The 24,609-nt window shown below is 44.7% G+C and overlaps 1 protein-coding gene across 2 annotated transcripts in view; it reads right to left on the bottom strand.

The window, feature by feature from the left end:
* Window positions 1-24,609, bottom strand: part of PHEX (phosphate regulating endopeptidase homolog, X-linked) — a 162,415-nt gene that overhangs the window by 127,676 nt on the left and 10,130 nt on the right. For both annotated transcript variants that reach the window (XM_004689912.2, XM_012730278.1), the window contains exons 3-5: window positions 23,882-24,043; window positions 3,000-3,086; window positions 1,792-2,018 (exon numbers count right to left, since the gene is read on the bottom strand). In XM_004689912.2, coding sequence (XP_004689969.1) covers window positions 1,792-2,018; window positions 3,000-3,086; window positions 23,882-24,043 — 476 coding nt within the window. The remainder of the gene's footprint in view (window positions 1-1,791; window positions 2,019-2,999; window positions 3,087-23,881; window positions 24,044-24,609) is intronic.

Raw genomic sequence — 24,609 nt, 5'->3', positions numbered from 1 at the left:
AAACAGATGAGGAAACAAAGCGATAATACAGACAGAAACTTCTAGTGACACATGATATAGGAAAAGGAAAAGACAGGCGTTAGAAAACCTTCGTCTCCAAAACAGTCTTTCCTTGCCACTGGATTTTGCTAGAAGTCAGACAAATGCAGGCCTGAGTGAAGATAACTTTCAATCATCCTCTCAGTAACACATTGTGAAACAACTCTTGTCTTCCAAACACTCTTTGGAGATCACATATATTCAAGACTGTTATTGTGCCTTAAAGCCGCACTCTCGTTATCGCCTTCCATAAAATAAGCACAAACACATGGAACAAGACAGGTTTGCGGCCATCAGCTTCCGCTGCTTCCTGTATTGTTTGTTTCCTTCCTCCATTCAAGCCTGTGGAGAATCCTGTGCCATCTCACCACAGGGAGTTTTGCAGAGGGACATCGTGGGGGTCTGTGCCACCCTGCTTTGCCACGCTGCATGTCTGGGTGTGGGGGCACATGGCCCCTTGGAAGTGTGTGTCTTTTTCTTCACCCAAAGGTGCCACCTGCTCACCCAGTTGTATGTCTCAGGGGAGCTCTTTTCTTACCCCCATAGCTTTATAGCATTAGAAAAACTAAGAACATTGAGGAAAACAGAACTTGATGGAAAAGAATGTCTCAGTACAGTGAGGGAGGAAAGTTTGGGGTAGGAGAGCATGCTCTCCCAGAGCACAAAGAGAAAGAAGTCAAAGATTCTCAAGAGCTGAGGGACCAGTCATTGCCCTCAGGAAGTGACCCGACTTGAGAGGCAATGGAAGCCAGGGTCCCTGCAGCCGGGAAATCGCGTGAAGGGGCCACGGGGGCTGACACAGCACATGGCCCACACAGCTTAATTATTTACTACCTCATCCTTTCCAGAAAAAAATGCCAGCCCCTGGCAGCCACGAAAAGTAAACTCCGGTGTACAGATTTTGAAAAGTTGACTTGCATCAGAGAGGGTAATACACTCTGAAGGGTTATGCAACTTGAATACCAGTATGTCATTAATATTTTCTGGTTTGACGAAGGACAGAATTAGGGGAGAAACAAAATCTCTGGCTGAAACTCTTCATAATTACACAAAGTAACTAGAGAAGCAAGATAAAAGAACTGCAGCACCAACCAATTTGAAAAACGTTATTTGAATTCTTGCCAGGGTCTTGCATTGATTAATCTTTCATTGTTGGTAGTTTCCTGATAGTCTCCTGATATTCCCAATATAATCACTCAGCCCAGAGTCTGTCTACCTGGCCCACTCTATTCTGTAAGAGATGCTGACTCTCCCAGCCAAAAAAAAAAAAAACACAATGAAACACTCAGGACAAGCTTTGCTTTATCTTTGGGAAGGAAAGCGGAGAGATTGTGACTGAACTCCATAATTAAAGACTCAGCCAGTTTACACAGGTTAGCGAAGAGGGAGCAAGGAAGCCGGGCCCATGATCTCACCTGTGTTGAGGGCAGTTAGGAAGTGAGGGGAAGGGCAGAGTTCAGACAGTCTTTGCAGTTCTGTCCCCACCAGAATTTGGGGGTGCACCCATGCTCTGTGTGGATATTGGAGGGCTAGAGCACAGATCACTTGAAACTCACTGATCAGCTTCCTGAAAGCTGACAAAGCTGAGCTGGTCATGATTTACATTCTGCAACGTCTGGAGCTGAGGGCATAGCCCAGACCCTACTATTCACGAAGGCAGTATGAGTCTCTTTCCTCGGAGGCGCCCCTCCCTCCCCACCCCCCAGTAAAGGTAATCTTGGACTGAACACGATGAACAAGGCCCCACTGTACCTTCAAGATGTGTTCCTTGGACACCTTGTCATCAGGGGACACGTACAAACGGATGAACACAGAATTGCTGTACTGACCACGAAATGTGGCGAGTGTCTGCAGAAGGCTGAACTTTCTCTCTGACCAAACCCCTTCAGGGCCAATGTTAGATTCCAGCACAGGCCAGCGGAAGGGTGAATGCCGAAGAATGTGGAGCAGCGGCTTGGCGTCTGCTTTTTCTATCGCTTCTGAAAGGGAACAGATAGGAAGGGAGAATTAGAATTGCAAGCTGGATCACCAAACCAGAGCTCAAGTGTGTCTGCTCGGGAGAAAACAGTCTGAAGGCCCTGCCTGGACACCTCAGCTATTCGCGAAAAGTGGGTTAGAATGAGCCAGAACTACCTGTGACTCTCACTTCAATGACTATGCAAACCTGGGACTCTGGCCAGGAGAGCTGACCAGGGACCCTGCGCAGAGTGCCTGCAATAAAAGACGGGCCCACTGCGTTGACCGCAGTCAAGGAGATGACAGGCTGAGTGACCCTAAGAGACTAAGAACAACACTAACTGAAGGAAACAGCCTGACAGAGCCAGTCACTCCCAGATGGCGGTGATGTATGCTTGAGACCCTCTCATCATCTCTTACCGCCCCGTCTAGCTCACCAAATAATACCCCAAATCCTAAACTAGCTAACATGCTTCACGGGAGCTCTGGCTTCTTCCTGCAGTATCTTCCAGAAAGCAGGTCAAGTGAAAGGGCAAGTGTCTCTTTCAACTCCAGTCAGACCCAAGATTCTGAAACAGACCCACGGCACAGAGGCCTGTTGGGCAGATGAAGCTGGAGGAGCCTGATCCCCGGGATTCTGTACTTCGCTGGGCCCCCCGCTGGGGCACAGCAACACTCCTGAGTGTCCTTTCCAAGGCTCTGCATTCTCACTTCTGTACCATAAAGTGGGGCTTGCCCTTCTGAATCCACCCAAGTTTCTTGTGGAGGAATTGCTACCCCAAAAATCCAAATCACAGAAATAAAATTTTCTTCATCAAGCCAAAAACAGAATATTAGCTAAGACAGGGCTAGTGGAAACCCACTCTTTGAGAAGTGTTACTTTCCTTTAACAAGACTTTTTTTTTAGGCACTGACGGGATTCTTAGTTCTGCTTTTTCTTAAACAATATCATTTGAACATTAAGAAGGATGATTAAAATTTTATTTATTTGGTTCAGTACTCACTCTCATTCATGCAAGAGGAATAAAGGACTTTGGCTTTCTGGATGGCTTCAGTGTCCCGCCTTCTACTGATTGATTTCTCCAAAAGTGCTAGAAAGGTTAAGAAAGGGTTCATTAGTATCCATCCACACATGGTGCCAAGTTGGAGGTCATTTGATGATCACAGTCCTGACCTCCAGAAAATTCCTTGTAAAGACAGACAACCCTGGAAAAGACACATCTATAACAGATATGCAGAGAGCAGAACCAATTGCAAGTTGCTTGAGGTAAATAAAACAATTTAACATTCTCTTCTTCCAAGGTTCTCCTAACTCAAAAAAGTTCAAAGAAAAGAAAGTTCAATTTCCATCTGAGAGTGGACCTTCTGCAGGGGTTAATGTTTTCTGCCACCTACACAAAAAGAAACAGGACTCATTTATTCAAGAACCAAAAATAACTGAATTCTGTTCCTTGTCTCTGCACTGAGTAATATTCTCAACAGGCAATTTCATCAGGGTCAGGTTTCTTAAGATTTCTTCACAGTCCAGCCTCTCGGGGAGGTCACCTGGAAGAAATTTCCCATTAAAAGTTTTATTCAATGGTGCATAAACATGCTGTGGACATGGAAGAAGCTGTTTAGACAGGAAATGGAAAGGCAAGACTGGAAAGCCTACCCAAATTGCCTGTTTACACATTCAACGTCCTGGCAATACATTTGAGGCCCTGTATATAACATGGCTGCCAAGGGAGACTTGAGTCCACCTGGAAGAGGATTTTCTCTTTATGATATCACTGATGCAATTTCTTGAGGTGGAAAATGACAGCTGTCGCTATTCATTAAATAAGAGGAAACCCAAGACTCAACAAAAAACAACCCTCCCACCCAGAACACATTAGAGGTCGTTGGGAGTATCAATTTAACATTGTGAAGCCAGGACCAAGAATCCCTAGGCAATGATACAGCCCTACAGCAGGCTACATCTAACTACTTTTGTCAAGACATTGGCAACCTGTTTCTGAAACGACCTAGCTGCCTCCAAATGGTGACACAACAGCTGCTCCTAAGGTACTTTGAACAGTTCAGGACACGCTATCAGAGCTAATCAATTCAATAGTTACATATGTCCTAATGAGAAATCTACTTAACTACAGGTTCTCCATTTCCAGGGAAACCACCACCCACAATTCCTGCCCACTTTTTTATAAGCACCTGAATATCCAAAAGACTGGAAAACTGGGTGCATTCAAAGAAATTGTGCTGCATGTGGGCGTTTTCAATTATTTCAGCTTGTTTGGCATTTCTTTCTTATTATCAGAACAACAAAAGTGGGATAACTGGCCCCAAGGCTGAAGAAAGGAGATTGCATTTCTGTAATCAGCTCAAAGCCCTGAAGCCATACCCACTCATGTGATTTCCATTCAAAGCGGACGTGTGCCTTTCCGCCATATTGCTGCCGCCAACTTTGGACTGTTGGGGGGGCGGGGGCAGATTTGGAAATAAATCATCCAAATTTCATTTAGGGTCGTGATGTTGTTTCAGTGCTATAAAGATTCCACAGGCTACAAAGTTGAAGGCACTGGGGACAAAAACAAGTCAAGGGAGCAAAAGACCTCCAAGATTAAGTGTTCGTGGGGTACACTGCAGGCAGGCAGCCTGCATCGCAAGGAAGGGAAAGGAGGACACACATATGCAAAGCAGGGAATCCCTAAGCCCTAGCCATGCACAGACAGCAATAGCTGTTCGTGCTAAAATGTTTGTTCCGGGCCTCCCTGGTGGCGCAACAGGTTAGGACGCAGCACTGCGAGCCAGCCGCAGCCGCTTCATGAGTTCGATCCCCGCCCCAGAGGTGCTCCACACCGCGCGGCAGACCTCTCCTGACCCGCCCGCTGCCCCCCTCAGCAGTGTACTTCGTCAGTCAGCCTGTTCTGCTCCCCGCCCTGTCTCTGGTGGGTCCTTTCACCGCCCCTGTCCCTCTGGCCTGGGCCGCAGTTCTGTACGTATAAATAAATCTTTTTTAAAAAATTCTTGTCTCGCCCGAATCCTGCTATCGTGATCTCTCTGTCATCCCCTCGCCCCTGCCCTCTCCCTTTCTTTGTGCCCATGCAGGTGGAAGAGCACTGACATGCAGACAGCGAGGTGGCAATCAGCTGGCAGCCTCCCCCTGTGCAGCTCTGAGTCAGTTAGTGATAAAAGAATAAAATCTAGCCTAGAGAGTCAGTAATAATGAGGAGAAAACAAAGCCTGCCTGTGGAAGGCAAAAGCTCAGGTTATTAAAATATCCCTAAAGCACTGAAAATCCATACAAGGGCATTCCCGTCACAATCTTTGTTCTCTGTTGGAGGATTTCTCAACTCCCTGCTCCCGTTCCTCATAGTGTGAACCATGTCACAAGAGAAAAGAAGACAGCAGTTCATAGAAACCTATAGTGCAACAAGCCTCAGACTTGAAACTGTTCTCTGGACATGGATAGACGGACGGATGGACGGATAGACGGACGGATGGACAGACGGACGGACAGACGAATGGATGGGTAGGTTCGGTAGACAGAGAGTCAGACAGACAGTGTCTGCAGATTTTAATGTGGTAACACTGACTTCCGAGCAACGCGGCCACACCCACACCCACAGCAAGTGGCAGCCCCTGGGCAGCGCAGGGGAAGCCCTGGCGACTAGCGGAGACCACGTGTGCATTCTCAAGCCTCTCCTGTCGCGACCTGGCTTCTCCAGTGGTGCTTAAAAGCCGCCTTGGTTCATGGTTGAATGTCACCTCTAATCTTGCTATTTTTAGTCCTTGTTGATTTTCCAGGCTACAGACTTCAATTTGGTCTCCAGGCTTCTGGGTTTATTTACCGTTCTGAGAAAGTTCGTTTTTCTGACTCACACTTCATGGGTATTAAACTCTTATAGAGTTAGACCAGGAGACTGTCCATCAGCTTGCAAAGCCCGTTGTTATTCTCATTAAAAAATAAAAGTCAAGTTAATGACGACGTCATGGTCTGCGGAGCCCATAACCCGCATGTCCCCCACGGATTGTGTGACACTCGACTTCGTGGGTCCCCGGCCCCATCGCTGCTCAAGCATGGGATTAACTGAGTCTGTTTGACATACTGAAAAGACAATAAGAGCTGATATTTCTCATTCTGCTGGAAAACTCCCACTTAAATACAGGGAGAGACTGTCAGAACTTTTCTCTCTGTTCATTTTTTATGATCATCTTATAAATGATAATTGGTTGGCATCAGCTTAAGGAAAGGGGGCAGAGTATTTTAGGGGCATTAAAAACCTCTAACTCATCAATCTAAATCGTGGGTCACCAAAGACATAAAAATAACCCTCCTTTTAATACAAAAGACCTCTTTGTCCATAATGGAATCAATTTTATAAAACTGCCAGACATTTCAAAAGTCTAACTCTTGTATTATGCTCACTAATAACTGAACTTATAGGAATTACACTTATCAGGGTTACACTTCAAAATAATTTAAATTAAATGTTAACATTACTCTTTGATAGCATAGCATCACAAGGAATCTGCCAACATGGTATTTGCACTCATAAAAATAGTCTTGCTAGTTAGATAATATGTATCTTAGCAGATGTAAGGGTTGTGTGGGAATTAAAGTCATTAGAATCCATCTACAGATTTTTAAAAACTCTATTTCCCCGTCTCTTGTTTCTACCACCTCAACGTTATAAGGAAAAGGCCATGTATACCACATGCCCCTGCAGGGGTCCTTCCTGAACAGTCCTGAGACGTCCAAGGGCCCAGTGACGACAACACTCATTTATTACGCACCTGCTGCGTGCCAGGTATACTGTACGTGACCTCCATCAGCCTCCCACCACGCCATAGAGGCATGGATCATTAGCCCCATTCTAAAGGTGTAAAAACCAGAACCTGTCCAAGGAATCTCAGGTGCTGATGGTTAGACCTTAGATTCAGACCCAGGACTCTGACTCCTGCTCATTTCACCATTAAATATATAGTTGTTTTCCTAGGTGAGAACAAGGCCCCCGGGAATTTTTTGACTGATCTTTTAGTCAGAACTGGAAGAAAGGCCCTTCTTTGTTACATAAAGGCTTGCTTTTTTGCAGTGGTGATGTGACTCTGCATTGAATCCTCTAACCCCATGCCCTGTCGCCCGATTTGAGACCAGGGACACATGCCTCTGTGGCACCTGGCCAGAAGTGGGAGGCCTGGAGAAGTGAGAGCAGAACCGGGTTAGCCAAGCCCTCGGGCTGACTTCAAGGCATGCCCTAGTCCCAGCGCAGTGGTTTCTAAAATTCAGTGCACATCAGAATCATCAAAAGGCAAGTTAAGACACAGAGCGTGGGGCCCTTCCCAGGGTATCTGGAATGGGGTGCATTAACTTGCATTTCTAACAAATTTCCAGGTAATGCCAATACTACGTGCCAGGGAACGCGCTTAGAGAACCTCCAGTTTAAACCAACAGTATTCGCCAGCACTCTTCCTACGCCCCCCTTTCTCTACTGCAGTGCTCTGGACCATTAGCACCAGTCTTTGGGGATGGATACTTGAGAACCCAGGACACATCAGAGCCTAGAACTCCTCCTTCCCTCTTCCCCCTGTCACCCGAACTCAACTCAAGAGCGTTACTCTTTTCTTTTTTGACTTCTTCATTCTGCAGCTCCATTTTAATTCTATGTGGGTATTGTTCAAGGCGCGCACTGCCGGGTTTGGCTTGGTTCTGGACACTCTCCTTGCTTCAGCTCATTTTGGTCCAAGCTAGTTCCTCAGTTCTACAAAGCACAGTGTTAGAAAATCCCTTTCCCAGGCCCTCCCTGGTGGAGCAATGGGTTCAAGTGCAGCACTATGACGCTATTGCAGCCACTACAGCACACGAGTTCGATCCCCGGCCAGGGATCTGTGTCCTACATGGCGTGGCAGACCTCTCCTGACCCGCCCACTGCTCCCCTCAGCAGCATATTTCAGTACATCTGCCTGTTCTGCTCCCCATTCTGTCTCAGGTGAATCCTCTCACCTCCTGCACCTCTGGCCTGTACCCCAGTTCTGTCTGTATGTATAAATAAATCTTAAAAAAAAAAAAAAAAGGTCCCTTTCTCGAAAAGGAAAAATACTGGATGGTTTCACTCATAGCAGGGGTATAAAGGACCAGGGAAGAAAATAATAATAATAATAATGAGCAACTATATACTAGAGACGTTTTGCAGGGGTGGAGTGGGGAACGGGAACAAAAATGGGGGGGGAGTGCACTGGACTATGTGATGGTACACGGGTGACTTGGTGTTGGGAAGCCCATGGGGATGACAACTGAGATGGAAAAAGGCACAAAATGATATAAAAATATTATATTATCTTTAAAAATCTTTTAAACTAACCAAATAAAATAAAATAAAAAAGGTCCCTTTCTCAAAGGTGAAAAGCAATCAGGGTTTGAGGTAAGGGTTGAGTCACTGCTTCAAGAAGCAAAGAAGCAGCACTACACCAGGAAGACTAGCAGAGAGGGGAAAAAAAACAAACTATTTTCAACTTCAGCTTATACCACACCCTATGGGGGAGAGTGGGAAAAACATTACATCCCTGAAATCCTAAAAAATCTGAGCTCCAGACTTCACTATTCCTCCCTCATCTATGAACTAGGCATCAAAACAATGTAAACACAGGTTTAAAAAACCACTTCCCAACTAAGCTCTGTTTTCACTCCTGTCTCCAACGGGGAGGTGCGAGCAGCGAGGTTCTATTCCTGGCTGTGCAAACCACAGTGTGTGGTCGAGGGAGATGATTCCTCTAAACTGACTTCTTGACAGTGAAGGATTACGAGCCAGGCTCTCTGTCCTGTTCTACCCAGAATTATCTCCCCCCCCAAAGAAGAAGCAACAGAACCTTTGGCCAAGCACCCAAAGGGGCAAGACGATGGTGGGCTGAGCCACCTCAGGCCCACCAACTGTGCCAGATCCCCCAGGTGACTGGGAGCGCTCAGCAAAGTACCTCCCTAGGGTGAAAGAAGCTAGGGGCTAAGAGAAAGAGACAATGACCCTTCAATGCTGCCCTGAGGAGACCACAGAGAGTAAGATAAGCAATCACCCTTGGGGCTTTCTGAAACAAGAACATAAACACTTGCTTTGTCTGGGTCCCAAGCCAAAGCCAGATCAGTGTGATGCTGCCCCCAGAACTGCTTTCCACACTTCAACCACCCCCCAAGCCATTCTCCACACACAATGGATGTGCTCCCGCAAACCAAACCGCCCATCACCCACCCTGCCCCCCCAACCTGCCATTTACACAAGGCTTCCCATGGCCTGAGGAAAGGCTGAAATCTTGACAAGGCCACAGGCCCGTGTGCTCTGGCCCCTCCTTTCTCTCCAACTCTGTCTTCTGACTCATTCCCTTCCACCTCTGAACTCCACTCACACTGGCTTCCTGGGTTTCCTGAAAGGCACCAGCCAGACAGAACTTTAGGTCAGGCAGCTCTTTCCGCCTGGCTTAAAACGGGCAACATTTGAAACATTAGACCCATAATCTGTATGTGGTGGGGGGGAAATTATGGTTGGATTGGTTTGGGCAAGTCACGTAATTTCCTTGACCTTCACTTCCTCAGATGTAGAGCAAAGACAAAAATAAACAATTATGGCCAGGTTCGGCATCACAGAGTCGGAGTAAGGAACCAGAGAGAAACACATGACTCGCTAGAGGGCTAGAATTAGTCATAAGAAACACTAGAAGCTTAGGGAAGTAAACTTATGGATTTAGAATAGACAGCAGGTAATACAAGCAGTTCCATCTGGAACGAAACCTAAGTGGTGGCCATGACAGGAGTCGGTCTGGTCAGATACAGGCGAAGTTGTGACCATCGCAACACACGTGTGCGTGTATGTTTGTGTGTGTCTCATAAATATCCGTTCCCAAAGCAATCTTAACTGTTCATGAAAATAAAATTCCCTTCTCATTTTACCAATTAAAAGGTCCATGTGTGTCTTAAAAAGTATCTCTCGCGGCCCTCCCTGGTGGCGCAGCGGGTTAAAGCACAGCACTGAGAAGCTAAAGCCACTTCAGCATGAGTTCAACCCCCGCCTGCCCCGGAGGTGACCACATGGCGTGGCAGACCTCTCCTGACGCGCCCGCTGCTCCCCTCAGCAGTGTATTTCGTTGATCTGCCTGTTCTGCTCCCCACTCTGTCTCTGGTGAAGCCTCTCACCACCCCTGAGCCTCTGGCCTGTACCCCAGTTCTGTATGTACAAATAAAATAAATCTTTAAAAAAAAAGTATCTCTCGCTGTGCGACTATCAACGAGACCATTCAAACAAACATATCTTGTTTGCGACAAGCTATTATGCATCCAAGCAGCATATAATTAATTTTCCCATTATGGATAGCGCCATTTCACACAAAATGTTCTCTTGACACTTGAAAGTAAATAGTCCGTCATCACTAACTCATTAAACATTCACATAGATACTATTAATCACAATGAACTAATGTGGTATTAATGGATAGGTTGTTAATTTGCAATTACATGCAGATTTCCGAATAAATTCAACTTGCCTAAATTTTTTTTGGGGGGGAGGGGAGAAGGCAAAGGAAAACAAAATGAGCCAATCTTTCAGAAAGGAAATGAAGGGGAAGAAATCCTTCTCCCTGTGCCGTGAGGCAGGACAGGCGGAATACACGTCCTCTTTTTTATTCTGAGGAATCTCTGTATTTACCCAATGCAGCGACATCAGCAATGTATAGATTTTCAGCAAACTGATCAGATAAATAGAGGAAGAACTAACGCGACCAGAGCACACCCGGAGTGGCGCTAAGTTCCTGCGCTGGCAGAGCAGTGGCAGCGTCACCTGAGAGCGAGCTTGCCAGCGATGCAGACTCTCGACTATCTTCGGACCACCTGATTCGGAATCTGCATTCGAGGGCGATTCCCAGGCGTTTCGGGAACTGCCTGTGCGTGCACCCTGGGGCAGCCGGCCAAACTGGGGTGGAAGAAGCCAGAGGGAGCGTTGCTCCTACCCCACTCGGAGGGCAGAGCCCAGGCGTGCGGAGGAAGCAGCCGCACGGAAATCTGGCTGAAATTGCTTGAAGCGCATGAAGGAGGTAGGTGGGACGAGCCCTTGGGGGCTGGGGTACGGCGGTTCCTCAGTTCTAAGCAGCACATTTTTTCGCACCGGAGCATCTCCCAAAGCGGAATCCAGCCTAAAACCGTCCGCCAGGCACCGGTGCTGTTGCGTGCCCGCGGGGGAGGCCGCTCTAGCAGCTCGTTGTCAAAGCCGGCATGGCACGTGCGAGGGCTGCAAGGCTGGTAAACTGCCACTTCGCGCGTCTCCAGAAAGATTTCGCTACAATTTGGCAATGAAATGGAAATGGCATGGCCTATCCAAACGCGGTCTCGGGGGAAAGTCCCTGAGACCGAGAGCTCATCTGCGAGAAACGGACCAGGAGGTCAGTAGTTCCCGAGAACACACGAACACGGATGACTCGAAATCAAAAAGATCCCTTGAAGAGTTTTAAGAATGCCTTCCACCAGTCTCGTCTGCTTACATGGTCCTTTGTAATGAGCGCGAAAGAGCAGTGTATGATAAAAAAAAATACTGGACACTTCCCATGAGCACAGACATTCCAAGAGGTAAGAATGTGCAGTGTGAAGGCTTCCTCTTCCTAAACATACATGAACAATAGTGCATCTTCCAGTTGAGTGCATTTTTGATTCGATGAAATATGGTATTAATTTAGCCCAGACTATGGAAGACTCGGCAGTATTTGTGCATTCTCCAGCTTCATTTTAAGTCAAATAAATACAGCCAACAAAATTGCATGTAAGTATAATGTTACCACTGCAGAAGTTCCAGTATTTTTCATTCTGGGAAATAACAAATGTGTCCAGAATATTAAAGCTGCATTTGGATTTAAATAAAAGCAGGCAATATAAAAATTATTCCAAATGACTCCAGAAAGCACTTTAAGGACAATTGAACCTCCAGGCATGCTGAGACATTCTAATTCCCGAATATTGAGTTTCACCTTCAGGGGCAGAAAGATCAGTGTGGCCGAGTGGGCCGGCGGCGAGGCCTCTGGAGAGCATCCTGCCGCCTGGGCTGCCGGCTTCAGACCTCAGCCTGAGCCACAATTGCCTCCTTTCCTCACCCAGCGCTTCCCACACCTTCCCCACACAGACTTGCTGCATTCTGGCCATCAGCTGCAGCTTTCAACCCCCCTCCACACCCCCCACACCCCCGCTTCCTCTTCTCCTCGGCTCCCAGGCCGACACCGCCACCTTGTACCCCTGTTACAATAACAGGACTGCATGTTTTCATTTACTGGCACTGGTGGAGATCCAGTGTGCCGATCCAAGGGAAGAAACAAAAGCGGTTTTCTTACATTATGCCAGGACTTGGCCAAAACACTGGGAAATGTAAATTGAGAAAAATCAATAAATTACCAAGGGTGCTGCTTGGCGTTCCTGAATGTCACCAAGCAAAGCCTGTCACCAGTGTGGTTATTTGAATGGTTCTCACCTCAGAGAACTCACAGAACCTTCCATGGACAACAGCTACAGTTGGGTGGCTTGGGCATCATCCTTGAAGAACTCAGCCAACTGGACCGCGTATTAGAATCGCATATTAGAATCGCCTGGGGGGCACCCCAGACCATTACATTGGACCCCTGAGGTGGGACCTAGGCATCTGTGTGTTTTAAGCTTCCCACTGATCTCTCTGTGCAGCAGGGCGAGCAAAGCGCCCCTCCAGAGTAGCTGCCAGGCCCGCGGCCAGCCACACAGGGCCCTTGAAAGGTGGCTGGGACACAGAGATAGGTCTTGCAAGTGTGAGATGCGTCCTGCATCATGAAGGTTTAGGAGAGAGGAGTGCAGAGTCTCCTGAACACCTGTTAACACTATTGCATTGTAGATCTGAAAATGTCGGACACGCTGGGTGAGATAAAGGACCTCATTCCTCCTGCTTCCTGTTCACTTGTTAATGAGGCCATTACAAGATGCATGCTTACAGGGCACTGGCCGGCGCCATGCTACGTGGCCACTGCGCAGCACTGCCCTGGAGGTGACAAGCCGTGTGACCGTGGGTGAGTTACTTAACCTCGCTAAGCCTCAGTTTTCACAGCTGTAAAACAAGTATAATATACCCCCCAGTTTTCAGGGCTTTTACCAAGTGCTAAAGGTCAAATCACCTGAAAGTTAATTGTAGGTCCATCTCCTGTAAACTGCCCGGTCTAGGGCTGGTAATTCTCCTCTTTGGTGCTTTTGTCCCCATATTTGAGAAGTGCATAGAAATCCTACATCTTACAGGCTTGCTGGGAAATCAGGTTAGAGGGTTCAACAAATTGGAACTAAAGGAAGGACTGAGTGAGGTCACCTCTACAAAGGGCCTGACCCTAGAAGGCCCTCGTCTGTGGAAAACACGTTTCCAAAGGCGTGGCTCACAACAGAGCATAGAAACGCCCACCATTAGTTGCAAATCTGTGGGGGAACAGGGTTTTGCCACCTTGTAAACTTGCCAAAGACATGTCCATGCCTTCAAGTCACAGCTGAGAAGTCCACAGAATCGAGGGTGCGCGCCCCTAAAGCTCTCATCTGAGAGTTTGCAAATTCACAGTCATGCTCTCTGTGCAGTTTTCTTAGTGCCCGAGTTTGCCACTGACTGCCTAATAGGGCGCAATAAGTGTAAGTGGCTGGCCCATTTCCTAAGCTGAGGTTTCAAGGTCCAGGAACGGAGCCATTTGCGTCCGCCCTGAAATCAGGATGACCCTGGAAAGTCCTTGCCCGAACCCCAGTCTCAGCTCCGTGATTATTCCAGCCTCTGGCCACCAACTGCAGGACACGTGGGGACTTGGAGGAGCTTCAGGAACCGTCACCACCAAGCTCCCGTGGGTACGCCTCCTCAGGGCTTGGTAACCCACCGAAGCCAGCTAGATTTTTCTTCCCTTTCCAAACAGTCATCCTCTTTCAGGAAGTGGCTTTCAAAAATATGCATGCCTTCTGAACAGCTGCAAGGTAAAATACACTGAGACACCCCAAACGTGCAAAACCATGTGGGCCTGGGTGTGGGCTCTTGGAGAAGTGTCATTGTGGGCGTCTATGTTTCTTTCCCAGGAGGCACATATCCTGTGTCATTAGTCGTGTCAAAAAACTTATATTTAGCCACAAGAACCTAAATTTAGGTGACAGTCTTCTAAAGAAAACTGTTTCTCTCCTCCTACCACATTCAAGCTTTTCATAACATGTTGCAATATTTACACTACAAAAATGCCCCCTCATCTGCTTTTCCACTCTTTCTTTTCAGTCAATATTCCCGTGCACCGCATTTCCAGGCTGTCGCTCCGCTTCTCCGAGAGCTCGCCATTCCCTGCTGCTAGTCAAAAATCTCACAAATGGATGTCGACATCCTTCATCCGCTCATTTCAGCCCTGTCAGCTCTCACCAACAGCTTTGTTCTTTCTTGCCTTCCTCCCAAGCCAAGTTGTAGTGCTTCAGTTTTCTCCTCTCACTCATCGCCCCGCAAGATCACAGCCCCCTCGAGCCCTACAGTGCTGAGCTTAAGCAAAGGTCCCTATCTCCAAGATCAAACAATCTCTTTCACGCACCACACAATATGTACTTACGAATAAAGACAACTTTGTATATTACTATTTCCAATCATTTGCACTGTTTGCAAATATTTCGAACTACACAGTGGCCAAAGTTGGATCCTCTCGAGTTAGGCACTGACTTCTCACGCTCTGCTTTCAAAACAGGCGTGTGGCCACTCTGGGCAGTGTTATATGTAAGTCAATTTATTCGTGGCACAGGTAATGCCAAAAAGCCTGCCCTCATCAGTTCAAGGCATGGCATTGGCGGGAGCAGCCCCCCAACACAAACCTCTGCTTCCACGTGACCTCTTCCACACATGGTGGGAAGTTCACAAGGATTATGACTGAGAAGGAAAAATGTACAAAATGAAGAATAATGTAAAAAATATATCAATTTTTTTTAAAAGAAACACACATGAACTCTCACTAATGTGTCCATTACGCTGGGACTCTAGACAGTGGACTGTTCAAAGATGGGTGGGAGAGGAGTGGGCCAACTCTGCTTGAAAGACCTAAATGAGGCCTTCTCTGGTGGCGCAGCGGGTTAAAGCACAGCACTAAGAAAATAAAGCCACTTCCGCATGAGTTCGATCCCCGCCTGCCCCGGAGGTGACCACACGGTGTGGCAGACCTCTCTTGACCCGCCCGCTGCTCCCCTCAGCAGTGGACTTCGTCGATCTGCCTGTTCTGCTCCCCACTCTGTCCCTGGTGAATCCTCTTACCCTATAAATAAATAAATAAATCTTTTTAAAAAAAAAAAAGAAAAGAAAGACAGACCTAAATGAGGTCAAAAGCCGGGAGGTAAGTGAAATGACGCCTGGTTGAGGCCCTGGCCCAGTGATCCCCCACAGGCAGGGTCTTACTCTTCTTTGAAGCATTCATCCCCCGATGGGTCCTTCAGACCCACAGACCATTCTCAGCAACGTGTCTGTAAGTACTTAGGAAACATCGGTTTACAGTGGAAACCAGCCACTCCGAAACCCTGTACCCTGGCTTACTCACATCACACACGCTACTTGGTTAACTCGCTAAACAGTAGCATCTAGGTGTGGCAACACATGGTTTCGAAGTGGCCGTGTATATGGAGAGTCTTTCCAGTCATCTGCAAGATCTGTAAGAAGACAGGAAAAGAACACAGGTAGCGACCGGTAACTGACCATCAGAGCTTAGTAGGAAAGCAGCTTATTTTTCCATTCAGGTTCCCGAAATCCATCTACACCTGTCTTGAGGGGCAGGAGGCCCGAGTTAAGAATCCCCTCAGCATGAGGGGAAAAGAGAAAGGGGAAACTGACAAGGTTTTCAAAGTGACAGAATTTCAACCAACAGAGGAGCATTTTTAAAATCACGTTCCCCCAATCGAAGTATGGTTGGCCTAATTAGCTGACCGAGGCCTTTTGGGGTTGGAGGTCACGAACAAGACCTGGCAGTCAAACTTGGAAATACATACAAACATCCTGACCTGCTGTTCTGGCCGCCAGCCTTTTGTCTCTCACAATCAGCCTCCTTATTTACAGGCATGTTGGGGGAGGGGGAGTGAGGTCACTGGATTTTACTTCAACGATGCTGATAAAGTTTGCATACCAATCAGCAAACTGACATTTGCCAAGCTACTGAACATCCACTGAATGGGAATTTCTGTGATTTGTGACCAAAAGCAATACACGCCAAGTGCTTCTAAAATGTTCACGTAAGGAGGGAGTGTTACGTGTGTACATATGGAAGAGCAAAAACGGAACCTCTCAAATGCAAATTTTTTTGAAAGGGGAGGAAAATCATTTAACCTTCATGAAATTATCAGCAGAAACAGGGGACGTAGGTTGACTCCTGTGCACAAGCCATTCCACGCATTTCAGTGAATTCACCCAGTGGCAGTGCCAGGGGAGAAACAGGTTCTGGCAAGAGGATGGGAAGCCCTGACACTCTTCCTCTCTTTAGGGGCAACTCGGTGCGTCCTGGAGCGCAGGCAGGCGCAGGGGGAGGAGGCGGGCAGAGAGAGGAACCCCAGCCCACCCAGCGGCCACACCGCACCATGCACAGTGGCGGTTCTTTGTCTCCTTTAACAACTCAGCTAGCATTTTTTGAGCACCAGCTTCGGGCCAGGCACGATGCTTGGTGCTGGGTCACAGTGAAGCGCCAAGTAGACAGGTTCTGGTTCCTGTGGAACTGACCAGTCTTCCAAGGGGCCCGGGAGAGGGGGAGGGGCCTGACACACCTAAGTGAGAAAAATGAGTAAGAAGTCCCAAACGGCTTCAGCTTGCAAGGTCGCTCACAGGGTAACAGGATACAGAGGGACTGGAAATGGAAGCAGGAGTCTATTTTTAACAAAGGTGTTTTCTGTCCCTTGTCTGTCACTGAAATAATTTGAATTCATTCCCAGAGAGTTCAGCTTTCTAATGGCCTATTCAGGGCTCTACAGCAGCACTGCCTGAGAGAAATATTGAAATTAGCTGAGGCATATATATACTTTATTCATTTTCTTCTAACTAGATTTAAATAAGCAAAAAGAAGGCGGTGAGGTTATGTTTAATCATATATTTCATTTAACCCCATATAGTTAAAAATATTAGTGTTTCAAGATGCAATGAAATAAATCCATTTATTGATGAGGTCTTTTACTTGGTTTTAAACAAAGCCCGAAATTTAGTGTATATTTGACACTTAAGAGCATCTGGATTCCAGCTGGCCATACTTGAAGGACTCAAAAGTCACACAAAGCTAGCTGCTACTGTATTGAACAGTATAGTTCTCGAGTCTTGATTATAATACCTAGTGAAAACTGCTAATGTGTAGGTTATGATTTCCTTAAAGGGTCTACAGCCATACCACCCTGAATGTACCTGATCTCATCTAATTTCCATGACGGCAGTCTTGGGGGATTTCTTAATCTCTGCATTCTGTATCCTCCTGTGTCTAACACAATGCCTCTTACTAGATGTGATTGAGAAAGTGTAAATTCTGGTTGCTAGTAGCAACAAACTTTTGATCAAATGGTGTTAAAAAGAACTGTGAGACAGCTTATGTCAGAGGACAGTGAAAGAAAGAAATATGACCCTTAATGTTGGCATTCAGCTACTGGGGCAACCCTTACCTGAAGTCCACATTATTACTAGACATGTGGCCAGCAGATTCTCTGTTGCATAAGCCAGTTTGAGTTGGTCTATCCGTTACTTGTGACTGAAAGCAACTGATGCCAGGAAAAATAATTGTTTACTAAATAATTGTGCACAGATTAATTAATACAGTCAAAGTGCTACACAGTTTAATCTATCTGAAGTGAGTGCTTTTCCCCCAAACTAAGCAGACAGTGCAGAATGAATGTAATGACTAGATCAGGTGCTCATCAAGCGTACCTAACGTGATTGCAATATGGAGCACTATGGCAAGAAGCTACATTGCAATCATGGGGGAGCGACTTAAACTCAAACGCCTGGAGCCAGTTCAGTGTCAACAATGAAGAGAAGGGCATGCACCGAAGCCAGAAAGGGACACACAAGGACAAAAGCTAAACCAGACTGCCAGCACTGCCAGGACACGGCTTTCAATCAGGCAGCCACTCCAGGCCTCTTTACTGTCCCCAGCTAGAGAGACAGCACAGCCTGGACCACATGCACAGTTGTCACAGAAACTTCAGGAAGAAATTCATTTCCATACTTTCAGTGAATGTCTCCTAACAGGAAGTTGTTAAACGTTTTTAATTTGACAACTGCTTTCCCTGTCCCCACACTTCATGTGCCCACCTGTCTCCCTCTCCTACTCATGCTCAAGAAGTCCATAGAGATTAGGAAAAATGCAAACCAAAAGAAGTAACCTTTTCAAGTCAAATTTCGTTTTGCACACAAATTCTCTGATAAAGGCCCAAGTCCCCACACATCGCTGCTTAAGGCATGCAGGCTGCTGGCAAGTGTGTGGTATTTGGCAATTTGTCACTTCCTGGAGAGCCACGTGAAAACACCAGCGTGGTCAGCAAAACAGGAATCTGCCCTGAGGGGATGCCCAGTTTACAGAACAGATCACAGAGATGCCCAGGGACTGATTTTTCAACCGGAATAGAGCCCGCCTAGACGGGGTCACACCCTCCTTCCCCATTCCCTCCCTCCAGCCCATTCTGTCTTTGCCAGCCCGATACCAGTGATTTCAAAGAACTTGACGTTAGAGCTCGCGTTGGTAAGTCACTGACTCTGCTCTGTTCATGGTGTGAGGAAATGACAATTCCGTGTCTTCGACAACCTCAACTTCCTAATTATCAGATGGCTTTGTAGAAGATGATTTGGCTAGGATCATTTACAGGAAAAAACAAGATTGCCAGGGGGTGCTTAATTATGAGAACCATTTGCATCTCCGCCAGGTATTTATAAATCAATCACTTATCTATGAATCGCAATCAGCATTCTCTGCTCATTAATACGCAGTCCCTACTTCGTCTTATTTTCTGCTGTTGCTGTCTGCGCTTGAACAGAATAATATACTGCATCTCTTTACAAAAAATTGGCAAAGACTGCTGCTCCATAATAGAGATGAGCTGGCCTACCTGCAGTCATCTGTCTTCTGCCTGACACCAGTGTTCTATCTCACTCACTGGCCTCGTGTTTCATAAGTGCTCATTTGCAAAATTTTCATCTGGCCACTCAGCACCAATGCGTGCTGCGCCATCTTCATGGCCACGTGAAGACCCATTGGAGAGCTTTTGTAGAAAGGGAATGTTAAGGCATTCAAACATGAGACTACATTCAGTAATTTTTTTTAAATCCTGCTTCTTGACGAAAACAAGAAATAATTTTATTTTCCAGGTAGTGCTTTGAGTCTTATATACCATTTAAAGAAAGAATTCATGAAGCCAGGTTGCTGGCTTCTATAGAGGGTGATTTTTCACCAGCCAGGTCTGTCAAATCCATTTTATTTCTCAAATTGGACAGGCATATCTGTGTGTTCGCTATCAGCCATACGAAAATGGTTTTCTTTTGATTGGTAGCATTCAGTTTTATTTTTGGATGTTCTCTCTTTTTATCAAAGATGAGGAAAAACACCTCGGTGATGTTCAATATTTTCATGAGAGCACATGATATTTACAAAAGACCAGAATAAACCTTAAAGTATTTGATAGACTTTACTTCATGAACCTTAGCACTGTCTTTGAGACAAAAATGGAATCACAGAGGACAAATATGTATTGAGGACCTACTGAATGCCAGCAGCTGGCCTGGGGGATTTATATAGGTCATCTCCACCACTCCTCACTAACCCTTTGAAATGGGTCTTCTTGTCTCCATTTGGGAGATCAGGAACTGAATTAGGTGAGGTAAGTAACTGGCCAGAAGTGACACAGACAATTCAAATCTACCTCTGTGCTGAGAGTAGTTGACATTGAGGAAAAAATCTGGAGAAACAGGCGTTAAATAAATTACAGTATATCCATACAAAAGAGTCAGGGCAAATGCTAGTAGAGACCTACTTTTACTGACATGAAAAGATGTTAACTTGTCAAATAAAAATAGCCGTTTATAAAAATAGAATATACCATATAGCCCTTTGTAAGATATTCATATAATTTTATATGTATATTTGCATTAAAAAAATCACTAGGTGGCGGAATTTGATGTTTCTTTTTGGTATCCTACAAGGAGCTTTGTATTACCCAGATGGTTGGATGGATAGGGAGGCAGAGTGAGAGATATGTAGATACATAGATTACAAAATAAACAGAGATAATCTAAAGATCAGATATTTTAATAAGTTTGTCAGCACATCTGATATTTGAAAAGCTCCATATATTTTTAGACTATCCAATCATCTGTAACATACAGAACTCGCAGAGTTCAGAAAAATATAACTATGCATATTCACATCTGCCTAACATCTACAGATATATTATCTTCATCTGTGTATGTACAGATACAAGCAGAATGAAACAATATAGATGTACAGATAGAGCAAACAGAGCAAAGTGACAATTAGGCACGTGGGGACCGCGTTTAGGGAGTACTTACACTAGTCTTTCACTTTCCAGTATGTTCGAGTGACCTCAAAACTTCAAAGTTTAAAGAACAGATACATATTTTACTAGACAGTTGGAGACTGCCGTTATGATTTCACTCACGTGGAATATAATAAAACGAAGCAAATGAGCAAACAGAAACAAACCTTTGCGTGAGCGGTGTTCACAGATGCAGAATTACAATGGTGAACACCTGAAACTTAGATAACATTAGAAAGCAATGTTACTTCACTAAAAATTTATTTAAATAAGAGAGCAACTATATGTTGTATATTTCAAACACATACACCTGGCAACATGATGATACTATTTTCCAAAGTCACCCTACTCCACTACTGGCTCTCCTCCTTGGCCCTCTAAGACTATGGTGATTTTTGCAAATTCACCCTTTACAGTGCTTATCACAGAATAACTTGATATCATTTGGTTGTTATTTTACCAGAGCAAAGAAATAAATGGAAGTTGTCCCACTTTGTTTCATGAGACCAACACAATTTTGATCGGAGAATACAACCAACCTAGCACCCAAAAATCCATGGACCAATATGAATGGTAAATATAAACACAAATGTATGAAACAAATACTAGCTTATTCAATTCTGGCAGTCTCGCCAAAGAAAATAATAAGCCATTCGTAGGATTCATTTCAAGATGACAAGACTAGTTCAGCATGAGAAAGTCTAGAGACATTAAGAGAAATACCCCATCTGAGTCCCTTGATAGGTTGTAAAGAGACATTTTTCTTGAGCAATGCCTTTTGCAACCTAAGACTAAAGGATACCTATTAGAAACAAAGAGAAATGGGAGAAGGAGCAGACATTGAGGCATTATTACTCAAGGTAGGAATAAGAAAATAATATCCATTACCAGTGCTGTTACTCAGCGCTGTTCTGAAAGTTCTAGCCAATGGAATAAAGGTAAAGGGAGAGACAAATTTATAATTGTTTCTTAATAATTACCTGTCTAATCATCCTAAAGAAGCCACAAGAAAAAACATTAACAATGAAGTTCTACTCAAATTCAATATAGAAATATCAAAGCTTTACACTAGTCATCAGGGCTTGACAAACTTTATCCAGCAGCTACAGAGAGTAACTACAGGCTTTGCTGGCTGTGAGGTCTCTATAACAAGTATTCAAGTGGCTCAGGAACTGAAACAGAACACATGTGACTTTCTTCCAATGAAACTCTGTCTACAAAACAGTGGGCTAGGTTTGACACACAGCTCTAGTTTGCTGACCTCTATACCACACAAAAAAAAAATTTTTGAGAGAAAAGCCACCATTTAAAACAGCAAGAAAATATGGAAAGACCTAGAAATAACTCCCTAAAGGGTAATTTAGCTATATGCATCAAAATCAAATTGTGGATGTTCTTTCAACACAGCAATTACATTCCTGGGAATTTATCCTAAGGATACATTTAGTATACATATAAAGATGTGTATATATGGATATTTATTAGTGCTGTTTCTAATAAGAAAGGACAAACACTGACATAATCCACGTCTTTGAGGAATAGATCATTTTTTAAAACAGGTTACAGAGTATCCTGCTTTAATACACATCATATAGGCTAATTTTTTTTAACATATGGATTATGTATATGAGGTTATGCATTCATACCCGTGCATGGAAAAAACTGGAAATATATATATATATATATATATATATATATCTCCCATTGTTTTATTACCAGTTATTCCCAGTTATTCTCTTCACTTTTTGCATATTACTTTTGATCTTGTATGTTTCCCCAACTGAGGCTGGAAATAACATTTTCATTTTTCAAAGAAGCAAGTGAACAAAAATTCCCCTGTGCTGCTGTTGAACAGTTACCCTCGTGTCCCTGAATTTTAGAGGAGATATAAGCAGTGTTCTCTCAAATAACACACACCGATAGTGATTTTAATTTTTACCGTTAAGAGAAGATATCGACAGAAAGTTCTTTAAATTATTGTAACTGCTTTATGCCCTGGAGATTGAGATCCTTTTGGCTATAGTTAATGTAAGAGGAGCATCTACCTGGCAGATTGTGGTATCTCTTATCCAGGATGGCATGTGCAAGCGTGTATGGACACACATGTGTGCTTACATCTGTCTGCCTAGGAAGAAAAGAAGCCAGAGAAGGGAAACAAGAAATAGGCAGGAACAGTTAGAGAAGGGCCAACCTGAGTTAACATAAATATTATTAAATTCCTCCCTACGAGACCTATTCAAGGTTCTATGGCACAGGAAATTCACCCCTTGGGTTAGGGGAAGGCCCTCGCATTCTTGCAAATTCTCATTTATGACTTGCAGAGACTGCTTGGGTCTCCTAGTGGAAACGATCAATACATCTGATTCTCATCTAGTTGTGAAAGGTAAGCACATTTTTCCTTGTAATTGACGACATGTATATAATTATTTTGTTAATCCTTTCACTTGTTATACTATATATATTTATGTATAAGTTGATACATATTTAATAATTATGTAATTAAAATCTTGCAAAAATGGAAACAGAGAAGAAAAATGATTCATAGAACTTCTCAGAATTTTTTTGTAGGTACCATATCTCACAGTTATCAAAAAGAGAAAAAAAACATATTACTTTTGTCTTCTCTCAACAGTTACCTTATTTGGCTTTGAAATGTTTCCACTTCCCTCCTGAAGTGGATTTCTCCAACAGCTCAGAATAAAAATTAGATCTGACATACACAGAGGATCCTCTAATAAAGGACATTTTCACATTTTGGAGGGACAGAGAGCAGAAGGGAAGGAGAGAAGGAGGGAGGAGAAGGGAGGAGAGGGAGAGAGAGAGGGAGGGAGAGAGGGAGGGAAGGAGAACATGCATCTGTGAATGTGTGCACCAGCTGGTTGCTAGAGGCCATGGAGAAAAGGCAGTTTTTCCAAAGCCAAGCTAGACGCTAACAGGAACAATGTGACAAAGCCAAGGTCATCTGAGTTCTCAAATGTGATGTCAACAGACGATTGGGTGTTAAGTACATTCTGTAAACCATGAAAACCCAGGATACAATGAGCAAGTGATGACGTTTACATGGAACACAATGGACATTTAAGTGTACGGTGTAGTGCAACTTTCACTAACTACTCCTTTGCTCCCGATCTCAATCCAATGCTTTTCATCTTTCAGCAGTAAAATTTACTATCAAACGCAAATGTAGCAACCTACGCTAGGCTTATGATGAGATCTGGGAGACTGGAATCCCACAACTTTCAATCTTCCATTTTAAAAAAAAATTGAAAATGAATTTCATATAGACAAGTGAGCAGCCATGCTTCAAATCCAAAACTATTTTTTTTCCTTGTCAAATATTGCGCTCTTAGAGTGCATCACCACATCCCAGTAAAAACTTACCCTTCAACTTGAGGTCGACATTGTGTCTCAGCCAAGGATAAACTCCATAGCTTGGCATATCTTCAGGAATTGGATTATTGTCTATCCAACCATCACAAGCAAATCGGAAGAAATTATCACAAGGGTTCACAGACAGATTTACTTTACTCAAGATGGCAGCAGCTATTTCAAAGGAAAATCAAAGGATTAATGACACACACTGAACATTGTGTACTGTTCTTTTCCAAATTAAACAACTTTTTCATATCAACCAGTTCTGAAGGCTTGGCTTTTACATTTCCCCTCAAAAGACTTCCTGAGTCAATTTCACCATATTAAATTACTGGATTCTGAAGTTTCGTGGTATTATTGTTACTGGTTTTTACAGGACCACCCCTAACTCTGTGGAGCATGGGACCAGAATACAAAATGAAGCCCATGGCCCATTGTCTCCAAAGATACATGTGATGTTTCCTTTCACCCCTCTCTTGCTCCTATGAGATGGATGGCTTTAGCGTTTCCTCATCAAAGTTTCATTCTGGGATGCGTTGTCACTTGCTTGAAGGAAGAGAACACAAGTTTCAAAGCTTGGACTTAGGAGGCCTTGAACTTTTCGTGTAGACACCGTCTGAATTTAGCCTTGACACCTCCCTTTGAAGAAGCCTCCTGGAGAAGGTAAGGCACCTGGGAAGGACCACATCACTGCCAAGTGCCAGACATGTACATGTGGATATGTTCTAGCACCATCT

Source organism: Condylura cristata, unplaced genomic scaffold (genome assembly GCF_000260355.1).
Source record: "Condylura cristata isolate star-nosed mole 26May11 unplaced genomic scaffold, ConCri1.0 scaffold00027, whole genome shotgun sequence".
Classification (NCBI taxonomy): Eukaryota; Metazoa; Chordata; class Mammalia; order Eulipotyphla; family Talpidae; genus Condylura; species Condylura cristata.
The sequence above is the reverse complement of the archived record's forward strand: the minus strand, read 5'-3'. Positions and strand labels throughout refer to the sequence as shown.